This window comes from Zea mays, chromosome 3 (assembly GCF_902167145.1).
Source record: "Zea mays cultivar B73 chromosome 3, Zm-B73-REFERENCE-NAM-5.0, whole genome shotgun sequence".
In the NCBI taxonomy this organism is placed as follows: Eukaryota; Viridiplantae; Streptophyta; class Magnoliopsida; order Poales; family Poaceae; genus Zea; species Zea mays.
In genome coordinates this window covers 215,505,364-215,525,038 of record NC_050098.1, presented here as the reverse complement: position 1 = coordinate 215,525,038, position 19,675 = coordinate 215,505,364, and the positions used below count along the sequence as shown (strand labels likewise).

At 45.2% G+C, this 19,675-nt stretch overlaps 1 protein-coding gene across 1 annotated transcript; it reads left to right on the top strand.

The window, feature by feature from the left end:
* Window positions 1-14,060: 14,060 nt before the first annotated feature.
* Window positions 14,061-17,646, top strand: LOC118476824 (common plant regulatory factor 1-like). The gene is made up of 9 exons (XM_035966599.1): window positions 14,061-14,376; window positions 14,572-14,649; window positions 14,774-14,899; window positions 14,997-15,113; window positions 15,584-15,647; window positions 15,787-15,800; window positions 16,071-16,143; window positions 16,872-16,957; window positions 17,635-17,646. The coding sequence occupies exons 1-9, from the start codon at window positions 14,155-14,157 to the stop codon at window positions 17,644-17,646; spliced, it is 792 nt and encodes a 263-aa protein (XP_035822492.1). The 5' UTR covers window positions 14,061-14,154.
* The last annotated feature ends 2,029 nt before the right edge of the window (window positions 17,647-19,675 follow it).

Sequence of the window (19,675 nt, the reverse complement as noted above, 5' to 3'; positions counted from 1 at the left end):
CCGTCGACCAAATTCTGGGTGACATTAGCAAGGGAGTAACTACTCGATCTCGATTAGTTAATTTTTGTGAGCATTACTCCTTTGTCTCTTCTATTGAGCCTTTCAGGGTAGAGGAGGCCTTGCTAGATCCGGATTGGGTATTGGCCATGCAGGAGGAACTCAACAACTTCAAGCGCAATGAAGTTTGGACACTGGTGCCTCGTCCCAAGCAAAATGTTGTGGGAACCAAGTGGGTGTTCCGCAACAAACAGGACGAGCACGGGGTGGTGACGAGGAACAAGGCTCGACTTGTGGCAAAAGGTTATGCCCAAGTCGCAGGTTTGGACTTTGAGGAGACGTTTGCTCCTGTGGCTAGGCTAGAATCAATTCGTATCTTGCTAGCATATGCCGCTCACCATTCTTTCAGGTTGTACCAAATGGATGTGAAGAGCGCTTTCCTCAACGGGCCAATCAAGGAGGAGGTGTACGTGGAGCAACCCCCTGGCTTCGAGGATGAACGATACCCCGACCACGTGTGTAAGCTCTCTAAGGCGCTCTATGGACTTAAGCAAGCCCCAAGAGCATGGTATGAATGCCTTAGAGACTTTCTAATTGTTAATGCTTTCAAGGTTGGGAAAGCCGATCCAACTCTTTTTACTAAGACATGTGATGGTGATTTGTTTGTGTGCCAAATTTATGTCGATGACATAATATTTGGTTCTACTAACCAAAAGTCTTGTGAAGAGTTTAGCAGGGTGATGACACAGAAATTCGAGATGTCGATGATGGGTGAATTGAACTACTTCCTTGGGTTTCAAGTGAAGCAACTCAAGGACGGCACCTTCATCTCCCAAACAAAGTACACGCAAGACTTGCTGAAGCGGTTTGGGATGAAGGACGCCAAGCCCGCAAAGAGTCCGATGGGGACCGACGGACACACCGACCTCAACAAAGGAGGTAAGTCCGTTGATCAAAAAGCATACCGGTCAATGATAGGTTCTTTGCTTTACTTATGTGCTAGTAGACCGGATATTATGCTTAGCGTATGCATGTGTGCTAGATTTCAATCCGATCCTAAGGAGTGTCACTTAGTGGCGGTGAAGCGAATTCTTAGGTATTTGGTTGCTACGCCTTGCTTCGGGCTCTGGTATCCAAAGGGGTCTACCTTTGACTTGGTTGGATACTCAGATTCCGACTATGCTAGATGTAAGGTCGATAGGAAGAGTACATCGGGGACGTGCCAATTCTTAGGAAGGTCCCTGGTGTCATGGAACTCTAAGAAACAAACCTCCGTTGCCCTATCCACTGCTGAGGCCGAGTATGTTGCTGCAGGACAGTGTTGCGCGCAACTACTTTGGATGAGGCAAACCCTCCGGGACTTTGGCTACAATCTGAGTAAAGTCCCACTCCTATGTGATAATGAGAGTGCTATCCGCATGGCGGAAAATCCTGTTGAGCACAGCCGCACAAAGCACATTGACATCCGGCATCACTTTTTGAGAGACCACCAGCAAAAGGGGGATATCGAAGTGTTTCATGTAAGCACCGAGAACCAGCTAGCCGATATCTTTACCAAGCCTCTAGATGAGAAGACCTTTTGCAGGCTGCGTAGTGAGCTCAATATCTTAGATTTGCGGAACTTGGATTGAAATGTAGCATACATGTATTTATGCTTTTGATCATGTTCCTTTTTGCATGTTGTTGTTTAGTATGGTGCTCAAGTTGTACAGACACTCCCTGGACCTCACAAGTCCGTTGCAAAGTGATGCACAGTTTTAGGGGGAGATGTGTTACAACTTGACCCTTTGAGTCTAACCATATGCTTGAGTTTGCTTGTTTTAGTCTCGAAGGAGAATTAAAAGGGAAAAGGTGGACTTGGACCATGCAAGACTTCCACTGCACTCCGATGAAAAGAGTAACTTTTCCAAGTTCATCTTTAAAACTCTTATTGCCTATTTGCTCTTAATTGAAGATTTTGGTGAGGCAATGGGGTTAAAGGGCCAAGATTGATCCCGTTTTGGTGCTTGATGCCAAAGGGGGAGAAAATAAAGGCCAAAGAAATAAATGGATCAGCTACCACTTGAGAAACTTTGAAAACAGTAGGATAGAGCTTTTGGTTTGTCAAAACTCTTGCATTGTCTCTCTTGTCAAAAGTTGGCCTCTTGTGGGGAGAAGTGTTGATTATGGGAAAAAGGGGGAGTTTTTGGAATCTTGAATCAATTTTCTTTGGAAAACCTCTCTTTATGTCTCTACAAGTGGATTTGACTTAGAGATAGGATTTTGTGTTTGATTTGCAAAAACAAACCAAGTGGTGGCAAAGGATGATCCATATATGCCAAAGTGAATCAAAATGAATTTGAGTTTTTATTTGAAGTGATATTGCACTTGTTCTAGTTGCTTTATGTTGTGTTGGCATAAATCACCAAAAAGGGGGAGATTGAAAGGGAAATGTGCCCTTGGGCCATTTCTAAGTATTTTGGTAATTGAGTGCCAACACAAGTGCTTAAATGTAAATCTATGCCCATGAATGGACAAAGTGCAAATCAAGAGCAAAGGTATGTTTCTAAGTCTTAGTACATTGGTTTTGTGTACTAATATACTTGTCTAAGTATCAGAAACAGAAAGAAGAAGAAAAGAGAAGAGTTGGCTGTGTACAGCCAAGAGGCTGTTTCGGTCTGGGCACCGGACTGTCCGGTGGTGCACCGGACAGTGTCCGGTGCGCCAGGCTGGCTCGAGCGAAGTGGCCGCTTTCGGGAATTCGCGGACGACGTACGACTAAAATTCACCGGACTGTCCGGTGTGCACCGGACTGTCCGGTGAGCCAACGGTCGACTAAGCCAACGGTCGGCCGCGGAATCTGCGCGCGACACGTGGCCGGACCAACGGTCGGAAGGGAACACCGGACTGTCCGGTGTGCACCGGACATGTCCGGTGCGCCAACGGCTCCCAGATCAGCAACGGTCGGCTTCGCCATTTAAGGAAGGAAATCAGGCACCGGACAGTGTCCGGTGTGCACCGGACTGTCCGGTGCGCCCGATGACAGAAGGCAAGGATGGCCTTCCAGATTTGTTCTCAACGGCTCCTAGCTGCCTTGGGGCTATAAAAGGGACCCCTAGGCGCATGGAGGAGAAAACCAAGCAACCTTAGAGCATTCTTGATCATCCACACTCAGTCTTTGCGCATTTGTTTGTCATTCTCAGTGATTCGAGCTCCGTTCTAGTGAGAACTCTGAGATAGTCTTTGAGCTCGATTCTTGGCCGTGTGTGTGCGCATCTTGCTGTGGATTTGTGTGTGTTGCTTCCCTTCCTTACTCCGTGATTCTTTGTGAACATCAAAAGTGTAAGGGCGAGAGGCTCCAAGTTGTGGAGATTCCTCGCGAACGGGATAAGAAAAGAAAAGCATAACACTGTGGTATTCAAGTTGATCATTGGATCACTTGAGAGGAGTTGAGTGCAACTCTCGTCCGTTGGGACGCCACAACGTGGAGTAGGCAAGTTTTGTACTTGGCCGAACCACGGGATAAATCACTGTGTCTTCTCTGTGTTGAATTCTTTGTGATTATCGTATTGTGCAAGACCTTCTCTCTAGCCACTTGGCAATTATTGTGCTAACACTTAACAAGTTTTTGTGGCTATAACTTTAAGTTTAACAGGATCACCTATTCACCCCCCCTCTAGGTGCTCTCACACCCCCATTGGGATCAGCAACAGATGGAGCACCCACATTGGGATCAGCAGCAGATTGGGTACACCCATTGGGGTCAGCGTCAATAAATTCAGTTACAGGCACTTCTTCAGCAGCAGGAACCGAAGTACCAACGTCCCGATCCAAACTGGATACTCGCCGGAGGCGTCTCCTTTTCTTTTTCTGCTCATCAGCAGAAGGATCAGGTTGATTGGCTCGGCAAGGACGCCTCGGGCGAGTACTGGCAGGCTTCTGAGTATCCAAGGTCGTACCAGCCTCTGGGAGGGGCGCCACCACCAATGTCCCAGCAGGAGCAGCATAAGAAGAGTCCTCAGCCAGCAAATCAAGCATAGCACTTATCTCTGCATCGCTAAGATTCAGGGGCACCTCAAAATGGACCTGCCGTTCATCATCAGGAATCTCCTCGAGCGAGGCAACCGAGGCACTAACTTCTTCAGCAGATGGTCGCACTCTAAGGCCCAAACTGCCATCAGTGACAGGTGGATTCGACGCAAAAAGGGTGAAGGCTTTGGGAGGAGGCAGGTTCCAGGCCACTGGGGCACCAACATTTGACACCTTGCCTCTAAGGATCATCTCAAGTCGGTTCACCAAGTCTGCAGAGGGAATTCTTCTGTTGGTAACCCGAGTTGAGTCGGCTAGGCCTCGATACAGATAAGCCGGGTACGCCCTGTCTTTCAACGGCTGAATATTCTTGAAGACAAAATCAGCAACCACAGCTTCAGCAGTCAGACCCCTCTCCTTCAGCAATCCAACTTCAGCTAGCAAAGCACCTGCCTCAGCTACCTCCTGATCCGTGGGGGACTCGGTCCAACTTAGGGTGCGAACGTCCGGCTGTCTTCCCGACCGAGGGGGGAGAGAGTTTCCATAATTCTCAATAATGAACCACTCCAAGCGCCATCCCTTGATGTTGTCTTTGAGAGGGATTTCAAGATACTCAGTCTTCCTCTCACGGCGCATCTCCAAGCTAGCACCCCCAACTAACTGATGTTGTCCTCCGGCCATCCCAGGGCGGCAGTGATACAAATACTTCCACAACCCAAAATGTGGCAGCACGCCAAGAAAGGCTTCGCATAAATGAACGAAAATGGAAATTTGCAGGATAGAATTGGGATTCAGATGGGTCAAGTTAAGATGGTAGAAATCAAGGAGGCCGCGAAAAAAGGGAGAAATGGGAAGACTGAGGCCGCGGAGAAGGAAAGGAGCGTAAATCACGGACTCATGGGTATCCTCAGTCGGGACAGTAACCCCATGGCAAATCCGCCAAGAACAGAGTTCCCTCAGGGGAAGAACCCCGATGGACACGAGGTGGAGAAGTTCGGGTTCAGAGATGACGGACATGTGGTTACCTGCGAAAGGCAACTGGCTGTTGGGGTCGATTGGAGGAATCACCACGGCAGACGAACTCGAGGCCTTCCTCTTGGGCGCCATCTCGATTCTACCGGCGAGCAGAGTGGGAGGCGAATTGCAGAGAGGATTCGGAAGCAAGTAAGCAAGAACTAGGGCACGGAAAGCAGAGGCGGCTAAAAGCGCAGCACTTATGGGATATTCCCGAGCCAGATACCGTTTCAAAAAGCGCCCAGTCAGCACCCGACGGTTATTTCCAAAACGCCGACGTGCCACGTCATCACCCGGCAGTTATTTCCAGAACACCGGTGCGCCACATTATCACTCGGCTATTATCCTCAAAGTGGCCCGCTTAGCCCGCTATCGCTCGGCGTCACCTCTAAAACGCTGACGTCGCCCTCAAATCACTCGGTGTTACCTCTAAAACGCTGACGTCGTCTCCAGTCGCCCGGCGTTACCTCTAAAACGCTGATGTCGCCCTCAAGTCACTCGACGCTACCTCTAAAACGCTGACGTTGCCCTCAAGTCACTCGGCGTTACCTCTAAAACGCTGACGTCGTCTCCAGTCGCTCGGCGTTACCTCTAAAACGCTGACGTCGCCCTCAAGTCACTCGGCGCTACCTCTAAAACGCTGACGTTGTCTTCAAGTCACTCGGCGTTACCTCAAAAACTCCGACATCGTGTTCAGTCACTCGGCAGTTATCTCTAAAACTCTGACATCATCTACAAGTCGCTCGGCAGCTATCTCTAAAAGCATCGATATGATGCCCGAGTTATTCACTTACTATTCCAAGGGAATCAACTTCACGAAAAAGGTGGGAAGAGGAATGATTCAAGAACTTCGAGTTATGAATATCAACGAGCAATCATCATAGAGAAGCCAACATCATTTCTTCATTAAAGGGAAGATATCATACTTACAAATCAACTCATTATGAGTTGATACTTCCCTACTACTACTATTACTACATTACATTATACTACTACTACTACAACTACACTACACTATATTACTCTACACTACTAAATACTACTACATTATTCTAACTATACTATACTAACATCTAATGACCAGTGGCATCTAGCCACTGGCCCTGTTGCTACCGCCGCCACCGCTGCCGCCCCTGCTGCCGCCGCCGTCGCCATCCTTGCCGCCGCTGCTGCCGCCCCTGCCGCTGCCGTCACCGTCACCGCCACCACCGCCTTCGTCGTCGTCGTCGTCGTCGTCGTCCTCGCCGTCGCCGCCACCGTCCTCCTCGGACGAGTCCTCCTCATCCGAGCCCTCGAGCCTGGAGCGCTCGACGGCCCGGATGTACGTCCAGACCTCCGCCGCGAGCCCCTGGGAGTCGTCTGAGTCGTCAGACGACTCATGCAGGGGATGGGAGCCGGAGACCCCTCAGACTCAGAGGAGAACTCCTCCTCTGAGTACTCCGAGTCACCAAAATCCTCCGATGGAGGAGTTGGCTCACGCTTGCGCTTGTTGTTCTTGCCCATGGTGGAAGCGAAAGGGAGAGAAGAAAAGCAAGCAACAGAGAACAGCAAGAGATGTGAAAAAGCCGGAGAGACAACGACATTATTTATAGAAGGAGAAGGCAACCGCTCACCGCGGTCACTCAACAGTCGCAAAGCATTCAATAAGCACTTCAACCCGTCTGAAGACACGTCAGGCGACTGACGCCGTTTCACGCAACACAACACCCATTGGGACTCCAGTCAACAACGCGGAGGATATGATTATACCCGCCGTCACATCACATTACTACTCAGAAGCAGCCGGCTAAAACACTCGGCGTACCAAGCCGTCCCTTGCCCACACCCATTGGGGGGACACCCAGGAATTATCAGTATATTTTTCAAAACTGTCACATCCGTGCAGAGCATGCAGTGAATACCTCAAGACAAAAATGAGATATCAGTAAGGATCAGAGGAAAGCCAAATATAGCCGGTGAAGTACAAAATATGGCCGACAAAAGCGACGTGAAGACTAGACAGAGAACGTCCATCAAATGTCCAATCAGTTGCAGAGCAAATAAATTACACCACCTAGCAAGATATGGACGGATTGTGAACTCGGCTGCAAAAGACAAAATACATGCTGACCTCTGAAGCATAATATTGATGACATAATGCTGACCTCCAAAGCATAATGCTGATGGCATCATGCCGATTTTCACAAAAAGAAAGGATAATCTTTAGCAAAAAGACACAAAAGGAAGACCTTCGAATGGATTATCCTCAAAAATCCACTTGAAGGTCGGGGGCTACACCCATTAGGTGCACCTTCGGTGCACCCCATGGACCATCATTCCAAGCCAAGATAGTGTCGACTTCTAAGGCATGGGACAAGATTAAAGGCAAGGCTGGCCCTCAACCAAAGCACAAGAATAAGATGAAAGTAATTTCTGACGAAGACCTTCGAGTAGATTATTTTCTACAATCTACTAGAAGCTCGGGGGCTACACCCATTGGGTGCACCTCCGGTGCACCCAATGAAGTTCAGGGTCCTGCAAAATGAAATGTCGACCTCTAAGGCACAAGCACGAAACAAAGCCTCAGTTTACGAGTGATCAAAGCAGGAGGAGACAGTAAGAAATCGTTTTCAAATTACCTGCAAGCTGGACCTAGGAATCTTTGGGCTTATTACCTCAAAATCAACCCAAAGATCGGGGGCTTGTGGGGGACAGATATCCCCCGGGTCCACTGGAAGAGTAAAAGACCTCACGAAAGGCCCAAGGGCCCAATAAATCGTAAGGTCATTCTTTCGTGGGCCTGGGGAGGGACAATCAGCAAAGCAGGTTGACACGAGGCCGGATTGGTGCAAACCCGGACGGCCCACAACGTCGAGCGAGCGATCACAACAGAGATCCGACTTTCCCGCGCTGGAGCTCCCATGCAACGGAGCCATGCGAGGATAGGTCGGCAGAATTATAGGGAGATAAACTAAAACAGTTCACTATCTTTTAGCTACACATTGTTATCATATCCGCGTGTATTGCCCCACGGTCGAGTATATAAGGCCTAGGGGGCACCCCTTCAGAACGATCGACCCTATTACTCAGCCACCCACCTCAACTCCCTGCATTCTCAATTCGGAGAGCTCCCTTGTAACCTCATTCACCAAGCATACTCACCAGGACGTAGGGTGTTACGCATCTCTAAGCGGCCCGAACCTGTAAACATTGTCCACTGTCCCTCGTGCATCTGGCACAAACCATTTTGCTACAGTCGTCGACACCGTCCTACTCCTAAAAACACCTCAAGGGGCAACCCCGGGTGTGCGGTCGGACCCAAAACACCGACAGTGAGTGACCCAACAAGGTCTACTCTTGATCGGGCCTGAAACGGGAAACCACATCTAGGCTCCTAGTTGAGTTCTGGCTATTAATAATACATAAGATTATTATGACTACCGTGTGTTTTATAAAAGCATTGTAAGTTAGATCATTATAATAAAGAGTTACTGGGATTATGTGATATTAATACCCTTATTGATGGAAATCACTTGTTGGTTTTCAAAGAATGAGCAAGAAGATTAAGGATAAGCTAGTTCTAAGTGTCAAAGGAGTTGTTGGACACTTAAAGTAGAGGCACTAGGACCTTGTTTTCCTCTAGTGATACTATAAAGGATGGCATGAAATGGGTAACTTGACCTAGTTAAATATAGTTAGAAGTAGTGATGCACATTTGTGAAAACTAGTGATAGGTAAACCCATGAGACCCCATGGAAAGTCTAAAACAAAACCCAACTTGAAAAGCAATCAAAACAAGTGAATTGGTGATGTTGTAGCATTACTAAACGTGTTTCGTGGGCACAAGAAATGGGCAATAGAACATGAGTGAGCCCTATTGTGAATGAGTGCAGCACTGGTGTGTTTGGTGTGTACTGGGTAGGACGCGCCAGATAGGTCACCATTAGAGCTTGTAAATTTGGCCTTAAACACAACACACTCATCAAGTGTGTATATTGTACTTGTCTAGGAGAGCTTGTAAATTGTGCTTGAGAGGTTGAGTATTCATTAGACATGTTTGGTGTGCACTAGTATAGCATCGAACAGGGTACGCAAAGGGGTTTGCAAGTGTGCACTCGAGCGTTGTACTCATTTGACGTGTTCGGTGTGGTACCGATGTGAGCACTAGATACCGATACAATAACAACTAGTTTTAGAAACTAAATGTTGAAAAGCACCAATTGTTTCTAATGTATAGAGTTGGTGTGCACTGGACATGCCTAGTGCACCCTAGTGTGTTGAGTGGGGTTGTAATGACTAGTTCCTTTGCTTGGGGTTACTTATACCCCCCATCTCAACCATCCGAGGCATCTTGTCCATTTCAACCGTTGAAGGAACATTTGAGAGTGATAAGGAGGCTTTGTCTAGTGAGGAGCTTAAGTGCTAACAATCGCGTGTTTAGCAGGCTCATTCGCACATTGAGAGTAGCAAAAAAATGAGTCCTTATTTGGTTCTAAATTAAGAGGAACTCAAATAACCTAAGAATTTTTAGTTCATACTCTCAATTAACCCAAATACATAAATTGTACTTCACTTGTATTTTGCAAGACTATATTTGATTTATGTGTGATATCTTCTAAATCGAGATGAGATTTTGGCAATTTGTTGGAGAAAGGTTATCTCGGATCATGAAGTTACTTTTGAAATATTTCCAAACTAGTTATAAGAGAAAAAAATTGAAATATGTCGGAGATGCCCTTAAAACTTCTTTTCGAATGAAGTTTTTTTTCTTGGTTTCATGTTTACCATATGAAAAACAAATTGATTCTGAGCTACTTACTCTCTCCTAAAAAATAATTGGTGATGTTGTAAATCTTTGTATTTTTATATACGTTTGATCAAACTTACAAATACTTTCTAGTAGGTGAAAATTGCATATTTTTTGATAGAGGAGTGTATCTCTTTTATACTAAATTAAAGCACCAATTTTTCTGGTTATATGGTTTCCACCGTCATCGTGCTCCCCCACATTTAAATAGTAAAAATAAAAAAAAGATACGCAGAAACGTGGATCCGAACTATGGTTTTTGATGTAAATTAGTCCTACAATATTCTTTTATTATATCTCTACTACTACATAAGTAAGTATTGTAGACGTTCACAGCCCGTCAGTGGTGCACGGTTCTGCCGTGGGGCACCCCGCATCCCGCCCGCCTCGCCCTCCCCCGGCAATCTCGGCGCTCGCCCCAGCGGCAATCTCGGCGTCCCCGCGACAATCTCCCTCCCCCGCGGCAATCCCGCCGTCCCCTGCGGCAATCTCGCCCTCCCCCACGCAATATTGTGCCCCATCCCCCGGTTCGGCGTCCGTGCCCCTGTCGCGCTCTCCTACCTCCATGCCCCCGCCCACTACACCCGCCTCCTGATGCCCCGCCACGGGTTCCCCTCCCCCACAGGCACATAGCCCCCGCCCCTGTCTCGCCTGAACCAAGGCGCCGCCGAGCTCCTCCCTCGCCGCGCGCGCGCGCCGCGATGCTTTCGAGGCATGGGGAGGAAGACCGTGACGATGCAGTGAGAAGTCTGGATCAGGCACTGACCAGCACCCATACGCCCCCACCAGTCCTCGGGTGCCCCCGCCTCACGCCCTCACCGCCGTTCCTCGTCACCCGTCGCGCGCGACGTCGGTCCGCTGCAGGGAGAAAGGAGCAGGCGTCGGCAACATCCGTCCGCCGCGTGAGGTAAGGTCCTGCCCATCCCACCGTGCATCTTTGCAGAGGAGATCCTCCGCCGTCCGCCGTCTCATGGCCCACCCTATTCGGTTCATACCTAGCTCCCCCCACGCCCGTCCGTCCTTCCGCACTGGACTGCTCTCAAACCCTAACCCTCGCCGCCGGTCCTTGTCACCCCGTCGTCGTGCCCATTGGCAGGCCTCGGCGACCTCCGTCCGCCGCACATGGTAAGGCCCCCACCCATCCCAATGTGTCCCCCCGGTGAGAGGTGGTTCCGCTCGCCCTGCGCGCGAGCCTTCTCGGGCTGGGTCCCACGTTCTCCTGAGAGGATGGCATGAGGAAAGTGGGCTCGTGCTCACGAACCATACTTGGATCCGGATGTGTGCAGTGTGCTCTTAGCGGCGTCGGTCAGACCATCCGCCTCTCTCCTTCCAGCATCAAGGTAACCTTTCCTTGTTTAGTACGTTTTCGATCCTGATTTTGGTCAATGGGCATCTACACATACTTTTAATCTTGCAAATAGAACTACACCAAACAGAAGGGCTCGTGCTCACGAACCATACTTGGCTCCGGATGTGTGCAGTGTGCTCTTAGCGGCGTCGGTCAGACCATCCGCCTCTCTCCTTCCAGCATCAAGGTAACCTTTCCTTGTTTAGTACGTTTTCGATCCTGATTTTGGTCAATGGGCATCTACACATACTTTTAATCTTGCAAATAGAACTACACCAAACAGAAGGGTATCCTATGGGAGCAACAAGATGTTTCTAGATCTTACATATAAGCACCCGAGAGGTATGTGTTTCTAAGTTTTAGGATACCCTCATTTTCTCTGATTGACTGTAGCTTTGCTCTTCTAGGTTGTTGTATTCTAAATAAATTGATTACAAATCCTAAGTCTTCATTGTGTTTTACCATTTCTCTTATGTTGGGGCAGTTCATGAGCATGCGACCTTATTGTTTAGGACTAATATAATGTTTCAGAAATCCTCTCAAAACCAGCCATGGTCGATCAAGTGAAATCATACAATGCTAACTGGAAAATTCTAGCTATGTTTATCTATTAGTTCATAGTTTGTACCAATTCATGACCATGCAATTAGTTAGTTTCTGTTGCTAGGGGAAAAACTGTAGCTGTGTTTCCGTATTACTTCCTGTAATCTTGCTCTTGGTAGGTGGATCACGTGCATCATGCCTTTAGGGAAGCCCCTTGGAGGCTTGGACAGGCCTCAGTGGGCGTGTCACACTCTTCTTTGTTCACCATGGACACTGATGCTAGGCCAATGGATTCGAGAAGGTCAAGCACTGGAAACCAATAGCGAAGGTAGTGCTTGGTGTATAGTAGGGGCATGATGAATAAAGAAAATCAATAGATTATTTTCGGTATAACCATCTAACATTTGTGTTATTTCCTGCGGGACTAGAGCATTTATTTCTGAGCTAGAAACTCCCCCATCAATTAGATTTATCACCCGATACCTTTGTTGGTCTGCTCTCACTTCACTGGCAATTGTTGGAATTCACTATGGTTGTTCTCTAATCACTGTATGGATGTGTTTTGGTTTGTTCTAGACATGTCCCATATACTTAGTTATACCAGGTTGGGTTGAATGTTATCCCCAAGTGAGCGACAGTCCCATAGATCCGGCGCGCATGCTTCGCGTCGCCGCTGCCGTCTAGATCTATGTCCTTTGGTATTTTTTTGTAATCTGGTAATTTTTGTTGTAGCCTGTAGGCACCCAATGGGCTCCTTTGGCCTCGTTGCCACACTCCATGTGGCCACCGCGATGCTCTGGCTCGATGTCGAGGTGGGACTGCTTCACTCACCCATGACGGTAAGATTCAAATTCTGGCTTTCCATCTACTAGCACGATTTGTTTGAGCAGCAGTTTTGCTTCACAGTCGCAAAGTTTGGATCTAAGATAAAATTGAGTTATTTAATTGACGAGAAGGGGAGGAAGGCAGGCCTGGGCACTGGGGTAGGCTGCGCGAGAGGGCATGCAACGGGGAGGAGACTGTCGCGAGGTTGACGGTGTAGAGTGCCATGCGAGCTTGTGCAACAGTGGTCCCTGGATGTATTTTCAATGAATTGGCTATCCTAGGCTACAAGCAGAAATGGTAAGTTGAACTGAGTTAGAAGATAACTGATTATTCAGCGTGGATAAATATTGTTTCTAACCAAGCTTTCTATCCTATATTTGCATGTTCTTCAAAGGGATGTATATGGACCTTCCAAATACACTAGACTTTTGCAAGCAACCAAATATACTCTCAGAGAAGAAGGTTTTCCTTGCCTTGAATACTTCTTGACTTATGTCATATTGAGCATTTGAGCTATTGAGAAACATACTAATACAGACATTGTTGATCTTGCACTTGCATGCCTCTATGTAATAGGCTAAACTAAGCAGCATTGTACAGGATACTGGTACTTTTGCACTTGCACTGTCTCTTCTTGCTAGGTAGAGTCCTACCCCATAGTCTGGAACTAGAAGAATTCTGATTTTCCTTTTAGGAATCAATGTCTATTTGAGCTTTGTTTGGTCAGAAATGCATTGTAGAAAAATTTAGATGGTGAGATTTTTATCTTTGAACTCATTTTTGTTCATTGTAGTATAATTTTTTTAGAGGTTGTTCTCATTTATCTATAACTTTTTATTTTTTTACGAAAAGTCGGTGCATGCTGATTATGCACCAAGAAACATCCTTTCGCAGCCCCATTAATCATCTCCATAGCAGCCATCGACAAAAAACAGTCCTTGAAAATTTAGAACCTTCCTTCAATTAAGAAATATGTCCGTTACTGAAATGGAGATCATTCAGTCAGTCAGACCAGCAGTGGTTAATTGTACTCTACTGTTAGATGCTAAACTTGGGTCCTAATACAGATATTCAGTAACTATAGTTGCAGTAGATGGCCAAATATTGATTTGATTTCTCTATATGCTTGCATGCATTGATTAAAAAAGAAAAGAAAAAACAAATGCTCTGCATTCTAGCATTTCCTCAACTCATGTGGGAATAGTTTTTGGGTTCTGGTGACACCATGTTCATATATGTGTGACTATGCAAATGATTGTCCACCTTATAGGCATAACAGTATGTTGCATATTATTCCTACATGACAAGTGTAGGCATGGTAAATTGGTAACTACATTGATTAACCAGATTATGCAGTCTTAGGTTCAATCTGGAGTATGGGTTTGTCATTTACATCATATTTATCTGCTTCTCATAAATATCACATATGCTTGAATTGCAAATTCTACTCTTGAGACCTACTGGGTACAAGAGGTCCATGTTGTCAAGGAACTAAAGGACTGAACCGTCCATATGCTGGTGTTCTGTATGGTACTGCAGTTAGAAAGAGGTGATCATTATTTCGCATCGCATGCTCGTTTGTTAAAATGATTGATTGTGAAACTAAGACAGCGGGAAGAAAGAGGTGCATCTAATGAGTGATAAGTACAATCAATGCTTGAGTACTTGTGTTTTAGCTCCTAACCATACGCTGGGGAATGCTACCATTTTGCCACAACACTGCTTTTCAGCTCCAGTAATTAAGCCCAGTGCTACAAATGTCGCGAACTCGAGGGCGATAGGCACAACATTATCTCCACCACCTGGTGTGATGGTTCCAGTTCATAATGCAGTACCATCTGACTTATCAGTTAAGGTATGTATGTCCCATCTGTTATTGCATAGGAGTGGTTGCAAACTGGCAGTTAAAAAAAAGTAGATATATTGAAGGACTGAATTTCAATAGATTATTTTTGAATTTTGAGAAAGTTTTTTTCCTTATAACCTTAGTATTTCTACCTAGAACCTATCATGTTTAGGCAATAACTGTTTTGTGGTTCATCGATTGCAGGATGAGAGGGAATTGAAGCGCGAAAAGAGGAAGCAATCAAATAGGGAGTCTGCTAGACGATCAAGGCTGAGAAAACAGGTGTGCTGTGTGATACAGTTGTACAATGAAGCAGCATCCTGAAACATGGGAGTGGAGTCTGGCTTGGATTATTTGTCCTAACAACATATCTTCAATCTTATACTTATGCCCTCCCTTGGTGTAGGCTGAGACAGAGGAGTTGGCTACACAAGTGGAGTCTCTTGCAGCAGAGAACACGTCCCTTAGATCTGAAATCGGCCGGCTAACAGAGAGCTCAGAGAAGCTCAGACGAGAGAATTCAGCTCTAATGGTAATGAACTTTTTTCCAATGCCTCTGTATACTACATTCAGGCGATTTCATGTCAATCAGCCTTTCCTCTGACGCGAGGTGCACTGTCACTTATCAGGTGAAGCTGAAGGACACTGCAGAACCGTCTCCAAGCAAAGCAGCCGCATCCCCGTCCTCTCCCCGTGCCTCCGCAGAGAACTTCCTTTCCATGATCGACAGTGCCAACGCGCCGAGCGTCAGCAGGCACACGGAGCAACTGATTTGCTGACCAAGTTCAAGATAAAGAGCAACTGATTTGCTTCCGTTGGATGGATTCCACTGTTGAGCCATTCAAAATTTGAGATGCAGATTAATTTATAATCCATGTTTTCAGATTTACCTTCCAATTTTCTTAGAAATAATAATAATGTATATGTAGGGCACCATGTTTTGATTATAATCTATCTTGGGTCACATGTTTTATACCGAGGTGAATTATTTTCCCGATCTCGTGGTTAGAAAGCATATTTTTTCAGTATTCATAAGACACTGCTTATTCTTTTCTTGGGCAATGTATATGGTACATGTCCAATTCTAAGTCGATGTAATTGTCTCCCTGTTCTAAAATTCACATATTTATGCATGTGATTTTCCCCGTAAAACTAGGAAAGTACTACTCATCCTATTTCTATAAGGTTTATGCATGTGATTTTTCCATTGTTTCAGGTCCCAGCCAAAGAGCAAGTTAATGCACTATCAAAGGAATTGTTTGCGCTTTCAAGTGTCACAGGTATTCTGAGCACACTGATGGCTATCTTGTGTTATTGTTTTGACCAATAAAATCTATAATTTATCTGAACAAATTGATGCAATTGTCTCCCTGTTCTAAAATTCACATATTTATGCATGTGATTTTCCCCTTGTTTCAGGTCTCAGCCAAAGGGCAAGTTGATGCACTATCAAAGGAATTGTTTGCGCTTTCAACTGTCACAGGTATTTTAAGCACACTGTTGGCTACTTGTGTTATTGTTTTGACCAATAAAATCTATAATTTATCTGCTAAATCGATGCAATTGTCTCCCTGTTCTCAAATTCAATGGTAGTCACAGATCATAGAGAGTTCTATATGTTTCTCTTAGTATGACTGTGTTAAGTTTATATGTTCTATCTTGCCACTTTGCTCTCCAGCAGCTGATACTTGATATGGTTGCAGTTGCAGCTCATGTATATAGACAATAGATGCACATCCTATGACACAGTTTACCACGAGAGTAATGGCTCTTCAGGTGAGTCCTTCCACTTCTGTCATGCTCTCTTCAAAGTATAATATCATAATTGTGAAATAAAATCGCATTTTCTTGTGATTTATTTACAATTTTTAGAACTGGATGCAAGTGGTATTTAAATTAATTTCCTATTGTGTCATGTATGCTCTTTGTAAATTCTAAAGCCTAAAAATGACTTAGTTTTCCATTTTAAATTAATTTATACCTGTTCTTCCCCTTCCGTTACCATTAACCCATGAATCTGATTACTTGTATATTTTTTGTTACCATTTACCTGTTCTCAACATTTGAGATTCTAGATGATGGTACCACACTACTCTGCTTGGCCCGTCTTTTTCAGGTATGTTTGTAGTTATTTGTTAAAACATTTTTCCCTCTCCTTGATAATGAATCATCGACACTAGCTTCATGTAAGCCAGCACAGTGTGGCAGCGCCAGTGGCCGAGATTAGGACGTGCTCTTAGTTAACTTTAGGTGTGCTTTGTCATAAATCAAGGCTTGGAAGGGAGCTTTCTATGATTTTTTGTCCATTTGTTCCTCACCCTTTCATCATTTAGTCACATGTTCTTTTCTTTCATTTTGATTATGAAGCTGCAAAATATTTAGTAATGTCACACCGCTCTACGATGATCCATAGACTCATAATGTTATTGGAAATCTGAAGGTGCTCTTTCTTTGTCAATACAATCTCATGAGTGTAAACTATGCTAATGTTGCTTTTATTTTAGGAGTTTACAACCTTTTTATAAGAGTTCTCTCAAGCTATCCTACGGATGTGAGTGAATCTTGGACAGAAAATGCAGATTACATAATGGTGAGTAGTAAATATTTTTCTCTCGAATGCATAAAATGGTATTGGGACGTGTGTTGCGATGCCACACACAACCGTGAAGTATTAACACCATATGATAGCTGTAATAAAATGAAATGTACCATTTCTATAAGATGACCATGCTAACAGAAGTTCTGGTTCATAAGCTCAAAAATCCTACTTCTAGATTTGTGTTTGCAAAGCATATCAATTACTAGATGTGATACTAAAAATGGTTGGAGTTTTTGAGAAATTAAATCATACCTACTTGGGTCATATCTGTTAGAGCAACTTCTTATATAAATTTTAACTCTCTAATTCACTGATTTAAGGAGTTGCTAAATAACTTTGGTAGTAAAAAATTGTGAGTTCTCCAATAGCTCTCTAAATATATGTTGTATTTTTTTTTGAATCTATCCATATAAAAAAGTCACACATGTCAACAACCACCTTCATTACATACATAATGTAACCATTTTTTTGTTTAGGAAGAATGTGAATTGCTGGGTTCTTGGGGCCCAGGTGAATGTCCTCATAGTAAGTCCTTGCCATGTGGGTTGCTTATTAAGTGGCAGAGTAGCAGTAGGTTGCTCCATGTTTATTGATCATTATTAAATAGATGGTTCTCCAGATCAATGGGTTTTAAAACTATTGTACTTAACTCTTCTCTTGTTATGCAGGCAGAGTGGTGACTGCTATAGCTCTTTGTTAGCTAGGCCACTTATAATCATCCAATGGATCGAAACCAACAACTTACAATGCTTGGTTACAAGTTACTATAGCCTGAATGCATGCATGTATGTACGTACTTACATATAAATGTATGTGTTTAGATGCTTCATTGTCACCTAAATAATCATTGAGTTGATTGCAAAGAGTCATAAAGAGGTGACACAATTCATATCCTGCACCAATGTGTCCATGCGTGTACCGGTTAGATAGTTAGGCTCAACTAACTTTGTATCTAGCCGTGTTAAACACTATACTTGAAATTTTTATTTGACCATGTATAAAATACAATTATACAAGCGCCAATCCGTCCTCCATCTCATGAGCAGACGAGCAGTTGAGCACCTCACGTGAACCAGTGCAGTGTGCTGATGCTGTTGACAGATCACTAGCTGGCTAGCTGCTTTCGACTTGCATGGCTTTTTTCTTCTTTGTCTTTGTTTCATGCATGCTTCTTTATTCATCTACTCTAAGTTTCGATCATTATTGAACAACACTTCATGGGTATGCAAATTTTGAACTTGGTTCTCTGATGCCCACAAAACGGAAAGCGTTGTAACCTTCGACCAGTTCTTCATCTTCTGTATTTCCATAGATTGAATTTTCTCGCTCTTCATCTTATCACTAGAATCACAAATAGATTACGAAACTGGTTCTCTTAACAATATAACACATATTTTTACATAAATTATCGTGACATTATACGTTTCCGTTGCAACGCACGGGCACTCACCTAGTTGTTTTATATGTACAAAGGAGAAATATACTATGTTATAGAGTTTGAAGCCACCTTGAATCCCATCTCATGTCTCGGGTTTAACCCTGTGATAGATGTACATAATCTCTTTCTTGAACATTTCCTTGCGGTTGGTCACCGTGGGTCACCGTGGGCGGAACGTTCTCAAAGACCCAGTTGCTCCTACATTTCCATATGCACTAGAGCATAACTACCGTAGCTTCCATTCTCCATGTTTATGTTATCTACGCACGAATCCTTTGGACCGCATATGACATGTCAATGGTGCGGGGGTGTTGTAACTCCAATCAGGTGCCAGCATCTTCGAGAGTAATTACACTTCAAGAAGAGGTGGGGGAGCTGTTTCTTCTTTTTGAAGGATGCAGTTTTCACAGGTATAAGAGTCAATTTACTTCTATTAGTCTATTATCCCATCGATCATACAAAATTTTCTCCATGCGGTTGAGCCGGCGCCGCTAGAAAACAAAACGCAGAATTCAGAGGCGCGAAGCATCTCTGGTCACTCCAGTGTCCCAGTCAGACTATATAGGCTAGGAAAGAAAAAAGAGAAGCATCGTCTGTGTTTTGTTCAGATCCCGATCATACGGGCGGGCGGATGAATCGCGGTCGGCGCTGCCATGCCATGTGATCTCGGCGGTGGGACCCGACCACACCTCGGTTTGTTGAGCTGCAACTGCAGGCGTCTCTCTTGTTCGCCTGCGAGGCTGCGTGGGTTGGAGGGTAGGCCCGGGAAAACGACGGGAACCCGTCAGAGACAGACGCGGCACGGTTACTTGTGAGCCCGGGTGGCCACGCAAACCGTGTGGAAAAGCTGCTACGCTTCAATCTTTGTGAACGAGAAGAATCGCCTCGCCTCGCATCGTTTTTATCGACCTGCATGCTGGGTATGGGTATAAAAAGCTACTAGAGATGATCCAGCAGTCGTTGCAAAACGACACAGTTCAACTGGACCGGCGGGGCTCCTTTGGGGCCACCCCCGAGCCCAGATCCGGAAGGCAGCTGTTTCATCTTTGCCCGGACAGGTGCTGATGCGTGCAACCATGATCGACCCAGGTTGTCATTTCAGGACGGGGGGGGGGGGGGGGGGGGGGGGGGGCGACGGTGCTATTATTAACAACACAAAGTACAGGCACTTTTATCAGCTCTATTTTTCTTAGAAAAGAAGCCGCATCTTGTAACGAAAAAAAAAGAAGCCGCATCCGCATCTCCTTTTTTTAAGAAAAAAAATACTGTAC